This window comes from Pholcus phalangioides, unplaced genomic scaffold (genome assembly GCF_987345545.1).
Source record: "Pholcus phalangioides strain wild (caught in Gottingen) unplaced genomic scaffold, Ppha-v1.0 ptg000008l_1, whole genome shotgun sequence".
Classification (NCBI taxonomy): Eukaryota; Metazoa; Arthropoda; class Arachnida; order Araneae; family Pholcidae; genus Pholcus; species Pholcus phalangioides.
In genome coordinates, this window is record NW_028301601.1 from 331,189 (window position 1) to 354,134 (window position 22,946).

At 33.3% G+C, this 22,946-nt stretch overlaps 1 protein-coding gene across 3 annotated transcripts in view; it reads left to right on the forward strand.

Annotated features, from left to right (window-relative positions):
* The window catches only part of LOC149083460 (ras-specific guanine nucleotide-releasing factor RalGPS1-like), a 120,525-nt gene that overhangs the window by 91,766 nt on the left and 5,813 nt on the right, over positions 1-22,946 (forward strand). For all 3 annotated transcript variants that reach the window (XM_089233974.1, XM_089233975.1, XM_089233973.1), the window contains exons 9-13: positions 9,237-9,330; positions 9,438-9,650; positions 10,812-10,844; positions 11,324-11,421; positions 13,199-13,250. In XM_089233974.1, the coding sequence (XP_089090100.1) occupies positions 9,237-9,330; positions 9,438-9,650; positions 10,812-10,844; positions 11,324-11,421; positions 13,199-13,250 (490 nt within the window). The remainder of the gene's footprint in view (positions 1-9,236; positions 9,331-9,437; positions 9,651-10,811; positions 10,845-11,323; positions 11,422-13,198; positions 13,251-22,946) is intronic.

Here is a 22,946-nt window from a genome sequence, read left to right on the forward strand (position 1 = left end):
AATGTTTGTTCACAGCGTTTCTGATTGAACACAATATTTATTTTTACATCATTGAAGTTTTGGCCTCCAATTTCACTTGTTTTTTGCGTATGAATTTTATTCCCAAGGGTTTAACTTCCATGTGTGTAAAATCCCTATTTTAATTTGACTTCAGTTTTTGAGTAGGTATTTTATTCCCTACGCTCTTTTATATTTGGAAAATCCCTATTTTATTTGGAAAAATCCCTATTGTATTTATTAGGGAGTGGTTTTAGCATAAAATACGGGTTTGCGCGAAAATCTCCCGAATTTTCATTTTCAAAAGTTGGCAGCCATTTATTTATACTTAAGAAGAAGAGCACGAGGCATTATTGTAAACGGAGCACCTGTGTGTACCTTCATTTCTATAGACAGTCCCTCAACTTTAACACATACTTTACAAGGAGGAGGAACACTCTGTAAAGATCTCAATGGTAACACATCATAGAGTCCTGATCACAAGCTGGCACATTCATTACTTGATGACTTTATCAGAATTGTTTTTGAAACCAGATTTGCTTTTAGTCGACTGAAAAGCCTTAGCAATATGCCCAAATTTCCTACAGGCATGGCATTTGCTTTTGGAAAATTAGCGTGATGGGGACTTGTGCCCTCTCTCTCCACACAAGTAACAGTAAACTCCTACCTTCAATGCAGATGACTGCGACTTTGAATTTCCACTGGGCGGCTTCTGTTTCACCATGAAAACTTCCGTTGACAGCGCACTGTCCATGCGAAGATTTTACGCGTTTCTTGAAACAACCTTCATGGATAGTGCTATCTCTGATGCCTGATCGAAAGTTAGGTTCCTTTCAGTTAGCAATTTCTTTTGAATCGTTTCGTCGTTAATGCAGTGTACCAATCTGTCAAAAAGCATCTGGGACAGTGTAGCACCATAATTACAGAACCTAGCAAGGTTCCAGAGTTCCGCAATGAAAGTAACAACTGATTCATCTGATTTTCGATATCAGCAGTTGAAACAGAAACACTCCACTATCCCTGAAGGTGGTGGTTCGAAGTGGTTTTGCAAGGTATCTAAATAGCTGTGCTAAAGTCCGGCCAGTAGGCAACACCGATGACCAGAGGTTCTTCAGTAAGCTGTAGGTTGGGGTACTGATGATCGAGAGGAAAATCTCACGATGCTGGCCCTTATCTTCAACTTCATTAGCCAAGAAAAATTGAGATAAACGTTCCGAATATTCTAAAAATGACTCCTTTTTGCAGTCAAATTCCCTTAAATTCCTGAAAAGAGCCATGGGCGCACGTGACAGCAAGAGCAGTTAGCGCAGAGGTAGGCCTAACTTGCTACAGAAGCTAAATACACGGATCGTGAAGGAACAGCAAAGGCGTACTTACAACCACACTCCTTCTATCTTCCAACTCGTCACCACTGTTTCGTATGTAATTACTGACACATAGTCACACATAATCAGCATTGGGTTCTAGGTAGAAGACACGGCTCAAAACATAAACTTTATTCTTTTCCCGCTCATATGTGAGCGGCCTTGACTGCGGTTTTTCATTAGTGTTGCCATACACAAATATGAACAAGACATAAACAAAAATATCACTACTGAGTGTAACATTGCCTTGGGCCTCCCGCATAATAGTCCTAGATGTAGTCATTTTGAAATCTTTATTTACCTTTAATCTACCTCCGAGAACCAGTCCACTGTAGACTTTCGCCGATCGGCCGTCATTGTTTACATATCAGTATTGCCAGATTTCATGTCATTGTATTTTTATTCTGAATATTTATGCAAATAGCACTTGCCTTTCCACAGCAGAAGATCGCTCATCCTGATTCAATGGTGAAGCAGGGGATGCTGGGAATAGCCCTTTAAATAGCGGCGGTGTGCTGGAAACGGCGCAAATATACCGAGTCATAAATGCACTGAACTGCTCTTACTAAGGCGTTTCGCCTGGTTGGGTGCACGCCGGACATCGCCTTTTTCATCGTCATGGACTGTTGATTGAGTAGCAGACTTACGCATGGCTCCGCCTGATTGCTGATCGCCTCTATCAACATCATGTGCTAATTCTGTTCGTCAGATTTCTTCACGTGGCTGCTACGTTACTGATCGAATAGGAATACATTGATTCTACTGGTGCGGAAGTTCGTCAGAGACGCCGCTCCCCGATGACATCATCGAGTGATGGTTGGGACATACCTCTCAATTGAATTGTGTGACTCTTGTGATGGTGGTCCGACGCTATGTAATTGGTGAGACCGAAACTTTTTCTAAAAACTCTGTTGCTAAAAGAACTACAACAAAAAATCTAATATGTATAACCAAGTTTGAATGAAATATTATTTATGTGTGACCTGATCTCGAAATGTTAAAATAAATTTTTTAAAACAAAAATGTGTTAATTCATTCTTGTCATCTGTGGTGCAATATTGGAATACATAAAATGATTAATTGAACCGGGAATGCAACCTTTCTTGCATTGCATGAGAAGTATTACTCAAACTATTGTTTTTTTAATATATTGCACGTGTCAACTTTGTTATTCTAATTTCTGTGATGTAGGCAGGCCCGTCATGTGGGGGGGGGGCCAGGGGGGGATCACACGCCCCCCTCAGCTTTAGAAAATACACTAGAGATGGTATATGTATTTATGCATACATTGAGTATAAGTTCTTTGCTGCCGCCCCTACCCCTGTTAAAAAATTGAAATGACGGTCCTGTATGTAGGGAAGAAAAAATAAAAAATATTGGTATTGACATTCACACTACTCTTTTGTGCTAATTTTTTTTATTGCACTTTGCAAATTTTTTGCGAATCCAGGATCAAAACTGTCAAGGTTCATTGCAGGGTATCTAAACATTCTAATTTCTTTACCTATTTAGCATGGCGTTGAGCTTAAAAGAACGGTAATGCTTCCTGTGTCTTATTCAAAACATAAATGTCCACTTTCACTTGAAATTAAAATTTGAATAAATGCTTGAGGAAAAGATGAACTCTGAAATCCCAGAAGCTGATAATGAATATAATGATCATGACCAATGCAAGAAGAGAAGATGTGGTCAGATCATTTCATTATTTCATCTATAAACTAAACATCAATAAATTGTGTTTTTTGTTTTTTTTAGAAAATGAAGAAAAAGTTTATTTGCAGGAGCTTTTTTTTTACATAATCATTCATCTTTTTATATTTATACAGGGTGCCTGCTCGAACCAAAAATTACTGGCAAACCGCTGATGGTAGAGACATACTTCGAATTAGAAATAGTATCCAAATAACATGTGGACCTCAGATACGTCATTCATATTGCACAGTGTTGTATAATTATTAAAATGAAAAAAGTTGATTTTTTTATGTGGACACCTGTTGCAGGGGTGCAAGAGCTGCGCCAAACTGCGCCGAAACGGTTCTCTTGCTACACGTTGCGCCAAGGCGCCGAATCCCTGCGCATTTGCGCCAATTCTTGTTTGTGGTTCGCGGAGGTACCGCTAATGCACTGTAGTACGTCAAATACCCATAATTTAGGAAGAAGGCGCATGAAATTGTTGTTCACGGGAAAAGATACGGGGGGGGGAGAAACTTCAATTTTTTTTTCACTTCCCACCATCTACCACAATCGCGTTATCTCGTGACCTTGGAAAGTAGTTATACGACCTTGAAGTATAAAGTCCTGTACTGTTATTGGTATAACCGGCGTTCTATCAAAGTCCCTGAATAAATTTGTCAAATTTTCCTATTTCGGAGACCGTTTTTTCTCCTGCTGGTTATAGGTTATATACTGAAAATAACGGTAATTTCGCGGCTGCCAACCTGCGTTCAAAGACGGCATACATCGAAAAGGTGATTGGTTTACTCGTTTAAATTACCGAAATTTTTCGGAGATCGTTGGGAAAAAATAGAATCTGTAAAAACTCCAGCTAAAATATTCATAGTTTTGTCATCTAGCCACTATGCGGTCATGTGGTTATCGTCGGCGGTTGCCGATTGTAACAATTTCACATCGCGAAAATCCGGATTTGGCGAATGGGGGCCGGCTCGAGGGAAAAAAATCTCTACCCATGCAGAACCTTTTTTGTGGTGCTACTGACCACATGTTTTTGGTCGACAAACCTTTTTTCACCCTTTCAACTCCATTTGGCATCCCTCCTTGAGCGGCGCCCAATATGGCCGCACGGTCCGCCACTACATTGGTGGGGGAGGAGCATGCTCTTAACAATAGTCAGAGGAAGGAGTTTGTACTAGGAGCATGCTCATTTTACATAACTTCTGTGAGATACCTAATATATATTAATGTCCTCCTACCTTTCCAAAACATGTTGTTGGAGAGAATGAAATATTTGCACCCTTTCTTGTTTTTCGTACTCCATCTCGTGGATTGCTGGGATGGTAGATTACTCCCTCACGTATTGCTGAGAGGTTGTTTAACGTTGTATCACCAACAGAACTATTGATTATGTGTGATGAATGGGTTGCACTACAATCCAAACAATTACAAGAAGTGAAATCAGTTCAGAGAATAGATAGATAGATATTGGGCAGACATATTCAAACTTTGTAACTTTGAAAGCTGCCCAAAGTTCAAAATTTTGCCAGTTTTGGCGAAGACTTTTTATCTTCAGCATATGGTAACACAGATAGTGAAAAAGAGTTCATTGTTAACAAATAAATAAAAGTCTGTTCGAACATTGAAAAATCTGTCCATGCAATGCTTTAATGTTTAATGAAATAAGACATATAAAATCTTATGTTCAAGGGCATAAAAAATTTGAAAAAAATTGTCATTGAGATGCTGAACTTCTGAAAGCGACTCGTGATTCGTAATCTATTAACATGCTATTAGGTTGAGAAATTCTTTAAGTAAATAAGGCATTTATATTTTTCTTGTTTTTTGCATTTTGCTTTTAAATTTAATAATTCCTTTAAATTCTGTGAGAAGAAAATTTTTTTTTTTCACGGAAACCCTTATTATATTCTACACGCACTATTTTTGCTATATCAGGAGGAATAAGATTTTTGTGGTCAAGCAGCAGAAATTCTTGCTGCCTAGGTTTTCAGTATGCATGTTGCTTAATTTGTAGTAAAGAGTAATAATTTTTATTCGTCATTCGTCGTTTTATTAATGACAGAAAAGATAATTCAGAAAAAATTTAAATGGATTTTAATTTGTGAAGGAAATTTATTTATAATTATTTGTTCCAACCATTTTTGGCAAAGCTTTTGGCATTTCACAGAAAAATTACTCCTTATATATTGCAGATATAGTTCGTGTTTAGTTCTGCTCCATTTTCAAAATTTCTGCTCCAAAAATGAAATTTGCTGCTCCGAAATGGATGAGGGGCACTTGCACCCCTGCTGTTGTTGTCCTGTCTCTTCTGAGGCCAACGGAAGAAGTTCCACGTTTCTAAGTGCAATATTCGCTGAGATATTTAAATTCAAGACATGGAGAATAATTGCAGGGAAAAACAGCATAAGTGAGGGGAAAAGACATTTTCCGTTTATGCTGTCTTTTTCCAACTGCTCTGTTTTTTGAACATCTCAGTGAATATTGCACTTAGGAATGTGGAATTGTTTTAGTTGGCATTGGGAGAGGCAGGGCAAAAACTTTCTAATTGGGTTTTTGAGCACTGGGTGTTTGTATAAAAGTTAATTTTTTATTTTATTTTAATGACTACATAACCCTTTGCCATATGAATGATGTATCTGAGGTCTACATGTTATTTGGAAATTTTTCTAATTAAAAGTATGCCTCTAGGATGAACGATTCACCGTTAATTTGTAGCTCGAGGAGTTAGCTATGCACCCTATATATGTTGCCAGCAATGTATGAAATACTGATTTCTTATTCTAATTGCAGACCTGCCAACTCTCCAGATTTGGTCCAGCAATGCTGGATTTTAAATGTTTACAGGGTTTCCAGATTTTAATTACATATTGCCTGGTTTGATGAAGAGGGGGAAAATTGAAGAAAAATAAAAATCAAATTAATTTTTCGGTTAAATGATTGAAATTCTTATTAAATAATCAAAATATTTTTCAATAAACGGATCTTCGAACACAGTTTTTTTTTTTCACACTACAGGAATCTTTGTTATTCAAACTTTAATTGCAATACCAGAATAGGGGGCGCTTACAAAACATTGTACAATCCTGACTCCAGAGTCGGCTGTGCTCCAGGATACCTTCATGGTGATATTTTTCCAGATGATGATGAAATTTTGAAGCATTGTCAAAACTGTTCAAACCTGTTAGCATACATGTGTAAAGCCAGGTTTTCCTAGAAGTAGGTTTTTTGCACCACATGAACCGAATTGGACTATTTCACGTTGGCAGAAACGTGTTACATAATTACATGTTTGTATTTTTCTAGCTTGCTGGATCAGCTCAGGGCGGCTATATATTATATGGCCTTGGCATTAGCTACTCTGTCTTCTGCTGCTCTGGTTTGAAGGGAAGGGAAAGAAAACACAACAAAAATGAAGAGATCGACAAAATGTGCTGCGCATGATGCATTTGACTCCTCCAGAAGCAGCCTGCCAATCACGTCAGACTTAAAGTTTTGTCATGAACTGTATTGCGCTCTGTAGGAAAACAGTCATATTGCTTTTCTTTTTATTTTATTGGTGAGTGAACGGCATGTCACGCTGGATGAATCATGTTTCACGTGGCACACAAAACCCGATCCTAGGAAAACCTGACTTTAGAGCTCATAATGGTGGTCGAAAATATCAGTGTGTTTTCAAGAAATGTTTCATGGTAGAGTATAATTGCTTAATGGAATCAATGGAGGGCCAGCAGTTTACCTTCTGCTCAATTTGTAGATGTGATTTTTCTGTAGCACACCAAGGCAAAGCAGATTTTGTATAAAACGTGTCATACTCAGAAGCATGTGGACAGTTGTACGATCGCGGAAAGTAACAAAAAGTTAAATTTTGCTCACAGCAGTTCCGCTTCCGATGCTTGCCTATGTGAATTGTTTATTTACATCATTCATTGTGGAACATAACTTATCATTACCTTGTGCGGAGCATGCCAGTGTGCTTTTTAAGAAAATGTTTCCAGGCAGTGAAATGGCCAAAAAATATGCATAGTCAAGAATGAAACTACATAGCTGCAATAACTTGCACATTGGCATTTTGCTACTTTAAACTATTGAAAAATGAGAATAAAAAAATGTCCTGTAATTTACATGAGTAAATTTTATCATCCCCCCACCCCCCAGTGAAATCTTAAGAAATTTGGGGAAAGTGTTTTTGATTTTCAGAGAAAATATTGCTTCTACTAAATGTTGCATCCATGCAGTGTCTGTTATTTTATAAAAAATATACCCATATTTTGCTAGTTTTGCATTTAATTCTTCTTGTAATTTGAGTTGTACTCCACGGATTATGCTCAGGAAATTACAGTAGACTTGCAAAATTTTTGCAGGAAACTGCAGGATTTTTATAAAAAAAATTATAGGACTTCTATGTTTTCAAGGTTGGCAGGTATGTAATTGTAAGTACAGTCACGTGCTCATATTTGGGACTTTTTGTACTAATATGTTGGTAGCACTGATGGTTGTTGCAGGTTGCGTTTAAAGCAGGTCATCACGTACGTTTGTTGTTGTATTAACATTTCATTATAGTTTAAGTAGTGTAGAACGTGTTTTGGTTGAGAGAGAAAAATTTTTGTTGTGTTTTCCCGAAAATTGATTAGTTATTCTTAATGAACTAATTAATTTTATACCACATTACATTTAGACCTGTGGGTTTCTCTAATTTAGGGCAATGTTAGATAGGGTCTTCCCGTATAAAATGTCAGTTCTTTTTTTTTTATTACTGTTATTGTTACGTACAGCCCAGCTTGAGTATAGAAAAACAAGTTTGTCTAAACTTGGGACACTGTCCCATGTTTGGCACTGTTATCCCGAGTTTGAAAATGCAATGCTTTGTCATGTTTTTTAATGTTCGCAATCAGTTTTATGAGAACTTACGTGGGAAAACAGATGTGTTCTCATTTCCTGATGTTGTCGACATTGAGGGTTGAAGTCAGAGCAATTCATATTTTCAAAAATTCTGATTCAAGTTCAGAACTGCTGAACTGTTGTTGAAAGAAGAAATGAACCAAGTCAATAGTTGTCCACCAGATTGTGAAATGACAAAAATTTAACATTAGACTCGGTTGCAACAATATTCTAGTAAAACCTTCTTCTCAAAATGACTATTAATTGATTTACACCACTCTGACTTTAAAACCTCTTCTTCATAATACACACCAAGTCAAACATTATAATTTTTTTTTTTTTTTCCAGTTTGATAAAAACTGACTGGCCACATTTGGCGCCATGTTCTGAATATTTTGGCAGACTCGCTACATTCAGGGGTGGAAAATATGATTTTGCAATTAGAGCATATTGTTCAAAATGAAGGGACATATTGATCAGTTTTAGTGCTGCATATCAAACATTTATATGTGTAAGCATATCCAACAAATGGCAAGCATATCATTTGAAATATTTGTAGTACACATTTTGTCTTATTTGGAACAGTAGGACACACTCCAGAGGTTTCAGACGTTGGGAACTTATTTTGTGCTTGTAGTTTACAGCACATCACTTTTGTGTACTACATAAAAAATAATTCCTCCACTGCAATTTCATTAACACTTTCTTTAAAGGATAGATAGTGCAAAACAATGCTATTAGTCACCTTTGAAAGAACGAACTTACGAAGAATTTAAAAATGTATTTTAGTTGGTTTTGAATAAAATATAAAAAATATCATTGTAGTAGTTATGAATTCTCTTCAAAGAATATCATTATAGAGGGGTTTGTCTTAGTAAAGGCTATTTTTGCATTGAGGGTAGTTCAACATTAGTCCATTTCATATATGGTTTGATAAAATATTATTGTAGAAGTATTTTTATCATGGTATCGAGTAGTGTTGTGCAAAAGTTTCACTGTATTTGATTTTGTCATATGGACTTGTGTGTACTAAGCTGACACTGCATACAGCCAAAATTTGGCCACAAAATTACCACCTCTGATTTACAGTATAACTTGTTGTGCAAACATTATTTCACATGCGTTTTAATATGTGTGAAGGTTTATATTATGTATATCCCATGTATGGCTAATAGCTAATGTTTGTATTTCATATTTTGCCTTAAAACTGTCAGAAATTCAATAGAATGCCTAGTCGTCATATAGAATACTAGATTTTATTTCATATTTATGTATTTGTTTTTGCTTTTCCATTTTGATGTACAGATCACTTGCCTCTACTTCCTCATATACAAAATTATCTGAAGTCAGTTCGATACATTGACGAGTTCCAGAAATTCGTAGAAGATGACAATTATAAGTAAGTTTTTTTTTACATTTAATGTCCTCCCATTTCATAGCTTAAGTTTAGACAGCTTTAGTTTGTTAAGTTAAATATTAAACTTCTGTTTGTTACATTTGAACCAGATTATCGCTGAAATTAGAGCCCTTAGAATCTTGTCCTGATCTTAAGCAGCTGCACAACCAAAGTCTAACACCACCTGAAGAGGTCAGTCCAAAGTATTACAGGAATTTTCTGAATGTTCCTGGCACCCTAGAAGCTCGTTCAACTCGATCAATGCCTGGTCATGGCTCTAGATTTGTTCCTACACACAGAAAAGCTTTCAGTCTTGGCGAGAAGTAAGTAACCAGTGAATATCATTGTGCATGAGAAATTTTTTTAAATTATGAATTTCCGGCTTGCCAAAAAATTAAATAAATTTGCTCATAAGTTTTTGAAGTAATTGTTTCTTTTTATCTTCTTATCACTTGAATAAATGTACTGTAATTTGTGAATTATACAGTCAAACTTGTTTAGAACAAGCTTTCTTTTAACAAGAGTCTGGATTTAATGAGCAAATTAATACATTTAGTTTGGTACAATACTAATTGTATAGCAATTCTGTCTATTTTAGCCTGCAGATTTTTCATGTTTTTCTTGGGTTTAATGAGGGAATCAAAGGGGAATGAATACAAAAATGAGAGAAGAGAAGTGAATTGAAGAATAACCGAAAAAATATTTGACTTTCTTGCACTGTTCTCATAATAATGAGGTAATGCACTTTGACAAGGATAATGCATTTGATGAGGCATGAGTGTCAATCAAATGGTTTGACATTAAGTTTATCACCCCTTTAGGTTTTTTTGTCAATGTTGCAGCATAAACAGCAAAAAATTTGTCTAGAAGCAAAGTTAGTTGAACTTTTTCTAGAATGGAGGTATTAGCATGGAAAATGAATATAAAAGAAACTAGTCAATCAGAATTTTTAAAAATGACTAATTCAGCCCTTACTCAATTTCCAATACAGGCTTCATGTGTTTGAAGCGAGGACCTACAGCAGAATTGTTCCTTTGCCATGTATTGCATTTTGCTGATTTTTGGGAAAAATGGCAAAAGCAAGTTTTTCACTTAGTTGAATAGAAATCGTCAAAATCATCAAATTACTAAAAAAAATAGAGAGGGGGATATTTTATACCTGAAATATTGATATATTCTTTCATATACTTGCTATAAGTACTTTATTTCCTAATTTTTTTTACTTAAAAACAGATATAATGAGTGACTGGATATATATAACAAGCATTTTTGCTGAAAATGAGCTCCTCGTTATAAGCAGGTTCGACTGTATACAAATTATCTTGTGTTTGAAAACTATTAATAAACCATGCGACTGTTGTTTCAATTTTGTTTTTGTGTTCCTGGTTGTTTTTTTTTAATTTTTATTATTCAGTTAAATTGTGTTTATTTTTATTATTTTTTATTATTCCTATTTAATCTTGATATTGCTTGTTTCTTTACAGTGTTGTATCATCATTGTCAGTGGATACACTAAGGTGATGATGAATTTAATGTCATTGAATATCTAATTTTTGGTTCAATGCCATTATCAATCATAGTTTTTAAGCCATATCATAGTCCTTCCTTGATGAATAAAATTTATTAAATAATGAAAAACGTGAATCCAATTTGGTTTAAATGAATCTAACAAAAGTAAGCGAATGACTGAAGTATATCAATCTAAAAAATTGTGAATTTTAACTGAATTTATAGTTTTTCTCTTAAATTCTCTTTCAAAATTTTTTTTTCACCACAGCTTTTTTTTATACACCCATTCAATTAGACCTCAATCAGCTATTTTAAAATGATTCTGAATGGCTGCTCATATTGTGTTTCCCATTGATTGATTTGAACAAACATACCTCAAGCTTACCTTCTTTTTGGTGAATTATTTTCTATCAGGGAAAGACATGATGGGCAACCCATATTATTTGTTGCATGGTACTTATTGCATTTATCTTTTCCGCCCTTGTAGCACATGCTCGTTGACATCGGAACGTCATTTACTAGATGACAGTATCTTGGAGCATACTCCTGTTATATCTAGAAAAAGGTCTCTTGGTAGTTTAGAAGGTATTGATCATACATTATATTATTCAAATATGTTGTATTTAAGTACCTGTAGAGTGTTTGGAATTCGGTTAATGAAAAAAATAATGCACTGGTCTAGGTAAGAAATAAAGCAAAGCTCAATTAGTAAATGTATTGTAGGTTTTTTTTAAGATTAGAAAAAAAAAGTTGAATTATTATGTGTGTTATGGGATTTTGCACACAAAAGCCTTGTTTAACATGTGCAAGATTGAAATTAAATGAGGGATAGTTTGATGAATATAAATCTGCTTGGCAACTTCCCTCCCCCATAGAGAAAAAAAAGGTATGGGAGAGATTTTTTATATACCATTTTCTTTTTGATGGATTTTAGCAGTCTGTTCCCCTTTCCCATAAAATTCTTTGTGATTTTTCCCTATTGCAGAGTGAAAGGTACTAGATTTTTTATTTCCCATGTAAATGGGGCTATTGTGAAATTTACAGTGAAACCTTGATACAATAATACACCAGGGCCAAGAAAAAATATTTCTGTAGAGAGGTTATCTTTATATCGACAGGTAGCATATATATTATCAGCAGGTGCAGCCAAATTGATGCCGTTATTGGCATCACTTCTTAATTGCCTCACTTTAGTACCACCATAACATGCATTCATGAGTGTTTATTCACAGCAAAAAATTGTAATTGGCTAATTGATGAATGAAATTCAGTTAGTTGTTTTACCTTGTAAAGTATATTGTGTGTGTTAGCAAGAAATAAATTTTCCACTTCGGAGAGCGCTGTATTGTGTTCTACTGCTCTAAATACGACAAAAATTTTACTACAGATAATTCAAATCATGTGTTTGTCATTTATTAAATTTTTTAAAAATATAGCGCAAGGGTCTGTGTATAAGTGGTGCTGGAACACATATAAATATTCAATTTGCTTATACATATAAATGTTTAATATATAGCACTAAAACTTCTCAATATGTCCCTTCTTTATTTTGAACTCTTTTAATTTTTTTTTAATTGCACAAGACAGCATTTGGCGCCATGTTCTGAATATTTTGGCAGACTCGCTACATTCAGGGGTGGAAAATATGATTTTGCAATTAGAGCATATTGTTCAAAATGAAGGGACATATTGATCAGTTTTAGTGCTGCATATCAAACATTTATATGTGTAAGCATATCCAACAAATGGCAAGCATATCATTTGAAATATTTGTAGTACACATTTTGTCTTATTTGGAACAGTAGGACACACTCCAGAGGTTTCAGACGTTGGGAACTTATTTTGTGCTTGTAGTTTACAGCACATCACTTTTGTGTACTACATAAAAAATAATTCCTCCACTGCAATTTCATTAACACTTTCTTTAAAGGATAGATAGTGCAAAACAATGCTATTAGTCACCTTTGAAAGAACGAACTTATGAAGAATTTAAAAATGTATTTTAGTTGGTTTTGAATAAAATATAAAAAATATCATTGTAGTAGTTATGAATTCTCTTCAAAGAATATCATTATAGAGGGGTTTATCTTAGTAAAGGCTATTTTTGCATTGAGGGTAGTTCAACATTAGTCCATTTCATATATGGTTTGATAAAATATTATTGTAGAAGTATTTTTATCATGGTATCGAGTAGTGTTGTGCAAAAGTTTCACTGTATTTGATTTTTTCATATGGACTTGTGTGTACTAAGCTGACACTGCATACAGCCAAAAAAATTTTTTCTGCTTTTTGCAAAAGAGCAAACCTTGTATATGATCTTATTTAAAACGCCTATTTCAATTATTTTATGTCTTTTCTTTAGATATTCATGACAGTTTTGACAACTGGGCTGAGCATGCTCCTCTAAACTGCAGGTAAAAAATAATTTATAATGTGTATTAGATATGTAGATATGTCTGAAACCTTTACAAGAGAAAAAAAATCACTATCCTACCCTTTTAAAATTCCACCTGAAGTCCCACCTATAATATGACTAGATAGAAATAAACTGTCATCCTATTTATCTAATTTCAAATATAAATGGTTGAATAACGCAGATTTAGATGTACAATATAAATATCTTACATTGGCTCTAAACTTGATTCAAAATGACTTCATGTATGTTACACACTTGAATAAAAAATTTAAAAATAATTGTGGATGATGAATGAAATTTTTATTCTGATCAAGAGAAAAGAAAAACTATATAAGAAACTGAAAAGATCCTCATGATCGAATATATAAAACAGCCTATCACTGTTTAGCAAATATTTTGAAATGGAAAATTATAAATACCAAAAATGAATACTACAAAAATCAATTTTTGGAATGTAATACAAGCCGGCAAAAATGGTTGTTTATGAATAAAATTATTAATTAAAAAAATCAAACTCAAGTATTGTCAACTTTCTCTGATGCTCAAATTTTGGCAAATCAATTCAGTTTACATTTTAAAAACATTAACTCTCTAATAACAAACTCCGATCACACTAGCGACGACGAATATGAAAATTATTTATGCTCACCCATGAATTGTTTTGAAATTGAAATTTATTTTATTTTATTTTTTTATTTGTTTCCAATTTGTTTATTTGTTTGATGCTGCCCACGCGGTGTATGTTTTGTTGTAGACAGGATTTTTCCCCCAGATGTAAATTTCTAGTCCCGTCTTGAAAATAAATATAGTAGTTTCAACCCTACGAGGCTGCAAAGTTAAATAACACATAAAACAGTCAAATCTCAATGTTTGTCGTCTAGAGTCTGTACAGAGCAACGGATCAAAAACTAAAGACGAAAGAAACAAAAAATAAATAAAATGAAATAAAAGAATAACACAACAGTTATAATAAAAAATAAAGTTAAATAATAAAATGATTTTTTGGATAAATTTTTGTAACAATTAAAATTGAAAATACTTGTTCACAAAACAGTAGCATTTGATACAATAGAAAATGGTATGAGGTAACTACAGGCATATTGATAATAATATAATTTGCTTCTATAATTGAAAATATACATCAATATCGTGTATTGCTATTTGAAATTCAAAAAGTGATTTTTTAAATGATGCAAACCTAGATAAATTCTGTATAACCAACGGTAAAGCATTAAATAGTTTAGGAGCAAGGTTGTAAAAATGTTTCCAAAATATTTTTTTTCTAAATGAGGGTATGCAGTAAATTTCGTTTGGTCTTCCCAGTGATATGGACTCTCTTTGAGTGCATATTGATTTATCACGATATATGTAGAGTATGATTCGGTAGATGCCGTTATGGGTTACTCCATTTCAAATCACCCGGTAAAATGCCGAAATGGCACCCATAATCTCATATTTCAATGATTTTTTTTTATTGTGGCATTTACCATCCTTATTAACCGTGTGAAATATTATTTGCATATCTCTAAAACTTTTTGAGAAAAAAAATGTTGAAATTTATCAAAAACTGAATGCAGATGACTTTTCCGAGGCTTAATTTTTAAGCAGCATTGTTTGAGAAAATAAATCATAACTTTCTCAATTTTCAATATATAGAAGTGAAATGTTCACTAAAGTGTTCACAAAAGCATACATAATATGAATAAAAATAATTCATACACTTACATTTGAAATTTACATGCAAAAAAATTATGTAAATTTTGTTTTTGTGGAATTTTTCTTTAGAAAAAATACAATTTCTCTAATGTATTTTTAGACCAGGAGGCACAACAGTTACCAAAGTAACTTTTATTTTAAATTTCTTCTTAATGTATAAAGTAAAATACTGGGGGGAAAAAATGGTTTTTTGACTGTTAATATATTTATTCTGGCTCGCAACACAAAATGTCATCTAAATAAGATCGGATTGCTCCGATTTCAAATCATTCAACTAGATACTGAAATGCAACCCATCATCCTGGATTCCAATTATTATTTTTTGTTTATTGCTTCTACCATGCAAAATTTCATGTACATATCTCAAAAACTTTTTGAGAAAAAAAATGTTTTCTAACCTCACAAATGACATCTCTTAGGCTAACTCCATTCAAGCAATATTATTTGTGAAAATATATCATAACTTTGCAGATTTTCAATACATTCAAATGAAATTTCCTCTAAAATGCTCACAAAAAAATGTAGATTATGACTAGGAAAGAAAATTTAAACCTTTGCATTAAAAAAATTAGATTGCAAAAAAATTGTTGAAATTTAGTTTTTGATTCTTTTTATAATAAAAACACGGCCCAGCTTTGATTTTTCATTTACAAAAGCTCTCCTGCTTTTCGCACAGCATATTCAGTGACATTGAACTCTTCACAGACCTTTTCCCTTGTTCCCCTTTCTTAAAGCAGGGGCCAGAGTTAAAATTTGTAGTTTTCCCCTTGTTGTGATGGTTAAATTGAGTCTTATTTCTAATTAACTTTATCAAAATAATCATATCATCTGCTTTCTGTTCAAAGCTGAATATTTTCATTTTGTGTGCTTTGAGATTCATTTTCTGGTAATTCTTCAAAAACTTTACAAACCTTCGATTTTAAAATGTTACAAGCAGATTCAACTTTTCTTTTGGCATTGTTTGACTTGCACTGTGGAGCTACCCTATGAAGTTTAATTGGTGACTCTTCTATGTTCTTAAGAGATTAATTTATTTCTTCAAGTGCTTCTTGTTTAGTAATTGACATTTCTCCAAGTTACTTATCTCTACATTACTATCACTGTTCATCTCTTCAGTATTCAGTTTCTTCACCTAATTTATTGATGTTTATATTCACTTTGTCCCTACACGCATGGCATATTTTTTGCCCTGGAATTGATTTTGTACAACCATTTATTTCATTTATACATGAAAAATACAAGTTTACTCTCCTTAAACCTTTTGTTATTTTTTTCTTATGACATTTAAAAGGATTAAAGCATGCTTTCGGGTATATTTCATACTTTGAGAAAAAAGCTCTATGTTGCCTAAACACAGTAGATAAATGTTCAGAACTTGCTCCACTCCTCAAGATCAAAAGATTGATGTCTGATGGGTCCAATGATGTAATGGGTAACAGATTTTACACTTTTGCATAACACTTTTTATGACAGTCAGATCCAGTTTCTTTTTCAATACTATAAATTTCAAGTGTCTTTTCTGGCATTTTACTTTGAATTCCAAAATGATATAAAATATTTAGCTCAAATGGAAATTGTGTTATCATAAAAAAAATTTGCTCACCCTGGAGTAGACTACTCTATGGAGCACATTCTGTCTTCAGCAAGATCATAATTGAGCCTTGCATCATTTGATGGGGGGGAGGGGGCAGTTTAGTTCTAACACTTTTGTTTTAGTTTCGTCAATGAAGCAGCAGCAGTGACTTTATCATCACCTGCTGGGATGATAAAGTCTTATAATTAAATAAGAACACCAGCTGCCTTCTGAAGGACAAAGACCAGTGTGCCATAGTTAATATCTTGCAGAGGCTGTTATTATTTTTTACAATCATCAGCACAACAAAAAACATCACATCTAATATATCACCACCAGGCATTATATACATTAGGTTTTAATTCTAGTCTCTTCCATCTGCCTCATTATTATTTGTTAATAAATAATTATTGAATGATAATTATTTCATTCTTTGTGATTTAATGCCTCATATTCTGGCTTTTTATCAGCAAATTTAAATTATTTCTTGGGAAAAATATATAGATGCCTGTGTTAAATATTATATTGTAGAATTTTTTTTTCACACAAGTATAACCATTTCATATTTATCATATATATACATTAAATATATGCTGTAAAAATCAAGGTAATTGAAAAAAAATTTTACACTGTTTTAGTAAAACAATTTTATAATTAAGTATGTTAAAAAAAACTTCAAAATACATCTATATATATGATTAATAATATTATCTGGATTTATCAAATACAAAATTCTTTATGCAAAAATATAATATCAGATTGCAAAAGTTCGCCTTTGTTCAATCATAAGAAATATTTATAGATCAATTGAAAGTGAAATTAATTATTTGGAATTGGAACACTTTTCTAAAAATCTGAACATGAAGGTTTAATTTAAAAAATTATTTTATTCAACAATAAATGAATTTATTGTAAGTATGAATTTAAACCAAAAACCTTTTTCACCAACTCTGATTTGACACATTGCATTAACATTTCTAATCATTTCATGAATTCATTTAATCCTAGAATTTTAAAATTTATTAATTGTTTTGAATTATTGCATTAACTACTCATGAAATTTAATTTAGTGAATACTGTAATAAATGTATAAGCAAGCGTACATGAAAAATAAAATATATATTTCTTATTACTAAGCATGTATCATGATATTAAGTCAAAATGTACAAATATAATTAATGTAGTCATATAAGTACAATTGTGTTTTGTTACTCAAATGTCAAAATAATGTTTACTTTTCTACAGTCTTCTTAATATATTAATAGGATTAAATTTAAAAAAAAATTTAAAATTCACGCTGTACATCCAAAAAAAAAGTGTTCAAAAATGGTGTTTTACAAAAAAATTAAATAATTAAATTCAAATTACTTTTTTTTCTCTAAGGTTTAAATTTTCTTTTCTATTCATAATCTGCATTTTTTTGTGAGCATTTTAGTCAAAATTTCTTCTGAATGTATTGAAAATCTGCAAAGTTATGATATATTTTCATAAACAATATTGCTTGAATGGTTAGCCTTAGAAACGTCATTCATGGGGTTAGAAAACATTTTTTCTCAAAAAGTTTTTGAGATATGCACATGAAATTTTGCATGGTCAACAAGGATGGTAGAAGTAATAAACAAAAAATAATAATTGGAATCCAGGATGATGGGTTGCATTTCAGTATCTAGTTGAATGATTTGAAATCGAAGCGATCCAATCTTATTTCGATGAATTTTGTGTTGCGAGCCAGAATAAATATATTAACGGTCAAAAAACCATTATTTTTTTTTTTTTCTCCAGTATTTTACTTAATACATTAAGAAGAAATTTGAAATAAAAGTTGCTTTGGTAACTGTCGTGCCTCCTGGTCTAAAAATACGTTAGAGAAATTATATTTTTTCTAAAGAAAAATTCCTTAAAAACAAAGTTTTCATAATTTTTTTGCATGTAAATTTCAAATGTAAGTGTATGAATTATTTTTATTCATATTCTGTATGCTTTTGTAAACACTTTAGTGAAAATTTCACTTGAATATATTGAAAATTGAAAAAGTTGAGATTTATTTTCTCAGAAAATGCTGCTTAAAAATTGAGCCTCGGAAAAGTCATCTGCATCAGTTTTTGCTAAATTTCAACATTTTTTTTCTCAAAAAGTTTTAGAGATATGCAAATAATATTTCACATGGTTAATAAGGATATGGTAAATGCAACTATATATATAATTTAAAAAAATCATTGAAATCTGAGACTATGGGTATCATGGCTGGGTGATATGATATGGAATGACCCCTATGTCTTATGGGGAGTAGATTTAAATTTCTATGAATTAAGATTTGAGAGGGAGCACTGTAAATAGTTTTGAAACATCTGTTTTTTGAATACAACGAATAGGTTATAGATTTGTCTTGGAATCGCCAATCTTTGCTTTGTATGATGTGGATGGTAATGAAGTCATAAATACCTTGATGTCATTTCCTAAGAAATTTAAATCTGATTATGCTGGAAATTCTATTTTTCTACTCAAAAAATTCACCAAAAATAATATGGATTTTCTGATTAAATTTATAAATCCATCATACCAAACAGGAAGTTTTCCTGAATCTCTAAAACAAGCAACTATCACATCTATGTATAAATCTGGCATTAAAAATATTTTCTCAAATTACTGTCCAATTTCAATATTACAGATTTTCTTCAGAATCATCGAAAAAATCTTATCCCAAATTTATAAATTTCTACAATACACAAACTTTTTTGCAGAAAACCAATATGGCTTCATAAAAAACTGAGGAACCGTAAGCGCTTCATTAAACTTCTCAAAATTTACATACATTAGTATTGATAAGAATAGATACACTGTTGCTATTTTTTTAGATATCATCAAAGCATTTCATAATGTGAACCATTCCATATTAATTAATAAACTTGATTCCTGTAGAATTAGAGGAAACACTCTGAATTTTTTGGTTCATCTCCTATCTTCACAATCGTCAACATCGAGTTAAAGTACAGAATCAATTAAGTAATTATACTACAATAAACAGAAGAGTCCCTCAGGGGATCAAATTTGGCCCCATTACTTTTCATAATTTTTATAAATGATTGCAAATTAAACATTTTCGGAACCATGATAACATACACAGAAGATTCAATATTATTGTATTCTTCAAACGACATTAATACATTAACAGCTGAGATCAACCGTGACCTTCGTTTTATTAAAAAATGGTTTATTGCAAATGAGCTAACCCTAAATCTTGCTAAAACTAAATATATTCATTTTAATTTAATTAACACTGAAATTGATCTAAACTTAAAATTCCACAGCCCAACCTGTTTTATAAACCCTGACTGCTCTTGTAGTAAAATACTTAAAGTCAAAATAATTAAATACCTGGGTCTCCATATCAATCACAATTTAAAATGAAAAACACATGCTGATGAAATTTCAAAGAAACTTAGTTTCATTGTATGTAAACTTTTTTATCTCAAACACAAAGTTATAAACAACTTCTTGAATGATTTATATTATGCACTGTTTTATTCTGCTATATAAACTATGGTATAATAATCTAGGGTGGAGACTATAAAATAAATTTGCAATCAATAGTGTCAATTCAAAATAGATGTTTTAGAACCATGAATACTATTAGTCCCTCCCATACTCCAATATGCAGAACCTTAAACTCGTGACCTTTGAGATTTATATGTTATATACAAATTTTTCTCATTCTATACCGGAAGAAATCATTATGTGTAGCAAGTAATAATGTACCTTTGTGACGACCAACTGAAATTTTTACTGTAACCGCACTGTCAAAAAGAAATTTTCCGGAAACATTTTCACTACTTTTGTCCTAAACTTTACAATGCATTGCCTTTAGAAATCAAAATTTATCTTTCTATACAAAATTCAAAAAAGACATTTTCAAATTAATCTTATCAATAGGCGATATTGACGTATATTTTAATATCCAATAGCAAAATTCTTATTACTTGTATGCCTGCGTGTGCCATAATTCTATCTAACTCAGCATCAGATATGAAATTTATTTGAATGTATTATACGAGAATTGCAATTTGAATATAATTAATGTATTCTTAAATGTACATATTTACGAATGTGTATATATTTATTATTATTTATACTGATTGATGTATAGATGTATTTTCTTTAACACATTTAGCACTTACTCTGTTCTTTTACTTACAGTGTGGTCATAAAAAACTATCTATGGTCGACTATACTGGCCCCGGCCGCTTGTCGACTAATAATATGCTATATATTGTGATTTTGACATATTTTAAACTGAAATAAAGGAAATTTAGTTTTTTCCAGTAAAAAAAATAGAGATGCAGAAATAATGCACTTTACATCAATATCTATTCACTGAAGAGCCAAAAAAAAAACTGGTACACCTGCCTAATATCGTGTAGGGTCCCCGCGAGCACGCAGAAGTGCCGTAACACGACGTGGCATGGACTCGACTAATGTCTGAGGTAGTGCTAGAGGTAATTGACACCATGAATCCTGCAGGGCTGTCCATAAATCCGTAGGAGTATGGGGGGGGGTGGAGATCTCTTCTGAACAGCACGTTGCAAGGCATCCCAGATATGTTCAATAATGTTCATGTCTAGGGATTTTGGTGGCCAGCGGAAGTGTCTAAAGTCAGAAGAGTGTTCCTGGAGCCACTTTGTAGCAATTCTGGATGTGTGGGGTGTCACATTGTCCTGCTGAAATTGTCCAAGTCCGTCGGAATGCACAATGGACATGAATGGGTGCAGGTGATCAGACAGGATGCTTACTCACCTGTCAGAGTAGTATCTAGACGTATCAGGGGTCCCATATTGCGCCAACTGCACACGCCCCATACCATCACAGAGCCTCCACCAGCTTGAACAGTCCCCTGTTGACATGTAGGGTCCATGGATTCATGAGGTTGTCTCCATACCCGTACACGTCCATCAGCTCGAAGCAATTGGAACCGAGACTTGTCAGATCAGGCAACGTGTTTCCAGTCCTCAACAGTCCAATGTCTGTGTTGTCGAGCCCAGGCGAGGTGTAAAGCTTTGTGTTGTGCAGTCATCAAGGGTACGCGAGTGGGCCTTCGGCTCCAAAAGCCCATATCGATGATGTTTCGTTGAATGGTTCGCACGCTCACACTTGTTAATGTCCCAGCATTGAAATTTGCAGCAATTTGCGGAAGGGTTGCACGTCTGTCACGTTTAATGATTCTCATCAGTCCCATTCTTGCATGGTCTTTTTCCGGCTGCAGCGATGTCGTAGATTTAATTTTTTACCGGATTCCCGATATTCATGGTACACTCGTGAAATGGACGTACGTGAAAATCCAAATTTCATCGCTACCTCGGAGATGCTATGTCCCATCTCTCGTGAACACCACATTCAAACTCACTTAAATCTCAATAACCTGCCATTGTAGCAGCAGTAGCAGATCTAACAACTATGCCAGACACTTGTTGTGTTATATAGGTGTTGCTGACCACAGCACCGTACTCTGATTGGTTCCATATCTCTTTATTTGCATACGCATGCCTGTACCAGTTTTTTTGGCTCTTCAGTTTATATATATATAATTGATACTCTCTCTCTCTCTCTCTTCATGTGTGTGCATTCTCTCGATACACATTTCCAATTTTAGATCGATTGTCGCCAAATTTTACATATATGCCAAACGGCCCGGGTTGAATGATAGGCTACTTTAAAAGTTTGAGGGCAAATAAACGAAAAACTCTCGGTCAACAACAGGGTTTATGCTGCACTCACATTTTTTGCAAAATGTGAAAAAAAATCTTTATGCAAAAGAAGTAGTAGCCACTTTCGCAAAAATGCTTACAGGAGGTACGAAATGAGAAGGCATTCGACCATAAATCATTAGCATTGTAGCATTTTGCTAAAGCTTCCCCCCCCCCCCCCCATTTTTGCTTTCTTGCTAAAGGAATTTTTTATCTAGCTTAAACCCTGGTCAACAATGGTTCCTGGGCCTCAACAATCACTTTCAGCATGGTTACCGTGGTTCCCTAGCAATGTGTTTCAGACACTTATATGCCTTTACAATGGTTTGTCACTTCTTTAATGTTGCCAGTATTATGTATAGCAGTTTCTGCCTTTATAATGGTTTGCCACTTTTTCCGTCCTCTCAATAATTGAAGAAAACCTGGGCAGATCACTAGGTATTATAGCTAATATATATATATACAGGGCATTCATAATTAAAAGACCCTATTTTAAAGTAGCCTACAGGCGAAACCAGCCATCAGAAAAGTGTTAAATTTTGTTGAGGACTTCATGAGATGATGGAAATTTGTTTCAGGGGGGGGGGGGGAATTAGTTGCACTTGTCGCTACCAGGAGAGCATTTCACTTTGAATACCTGTAGTAAACATGTAAATTTATCTGATGT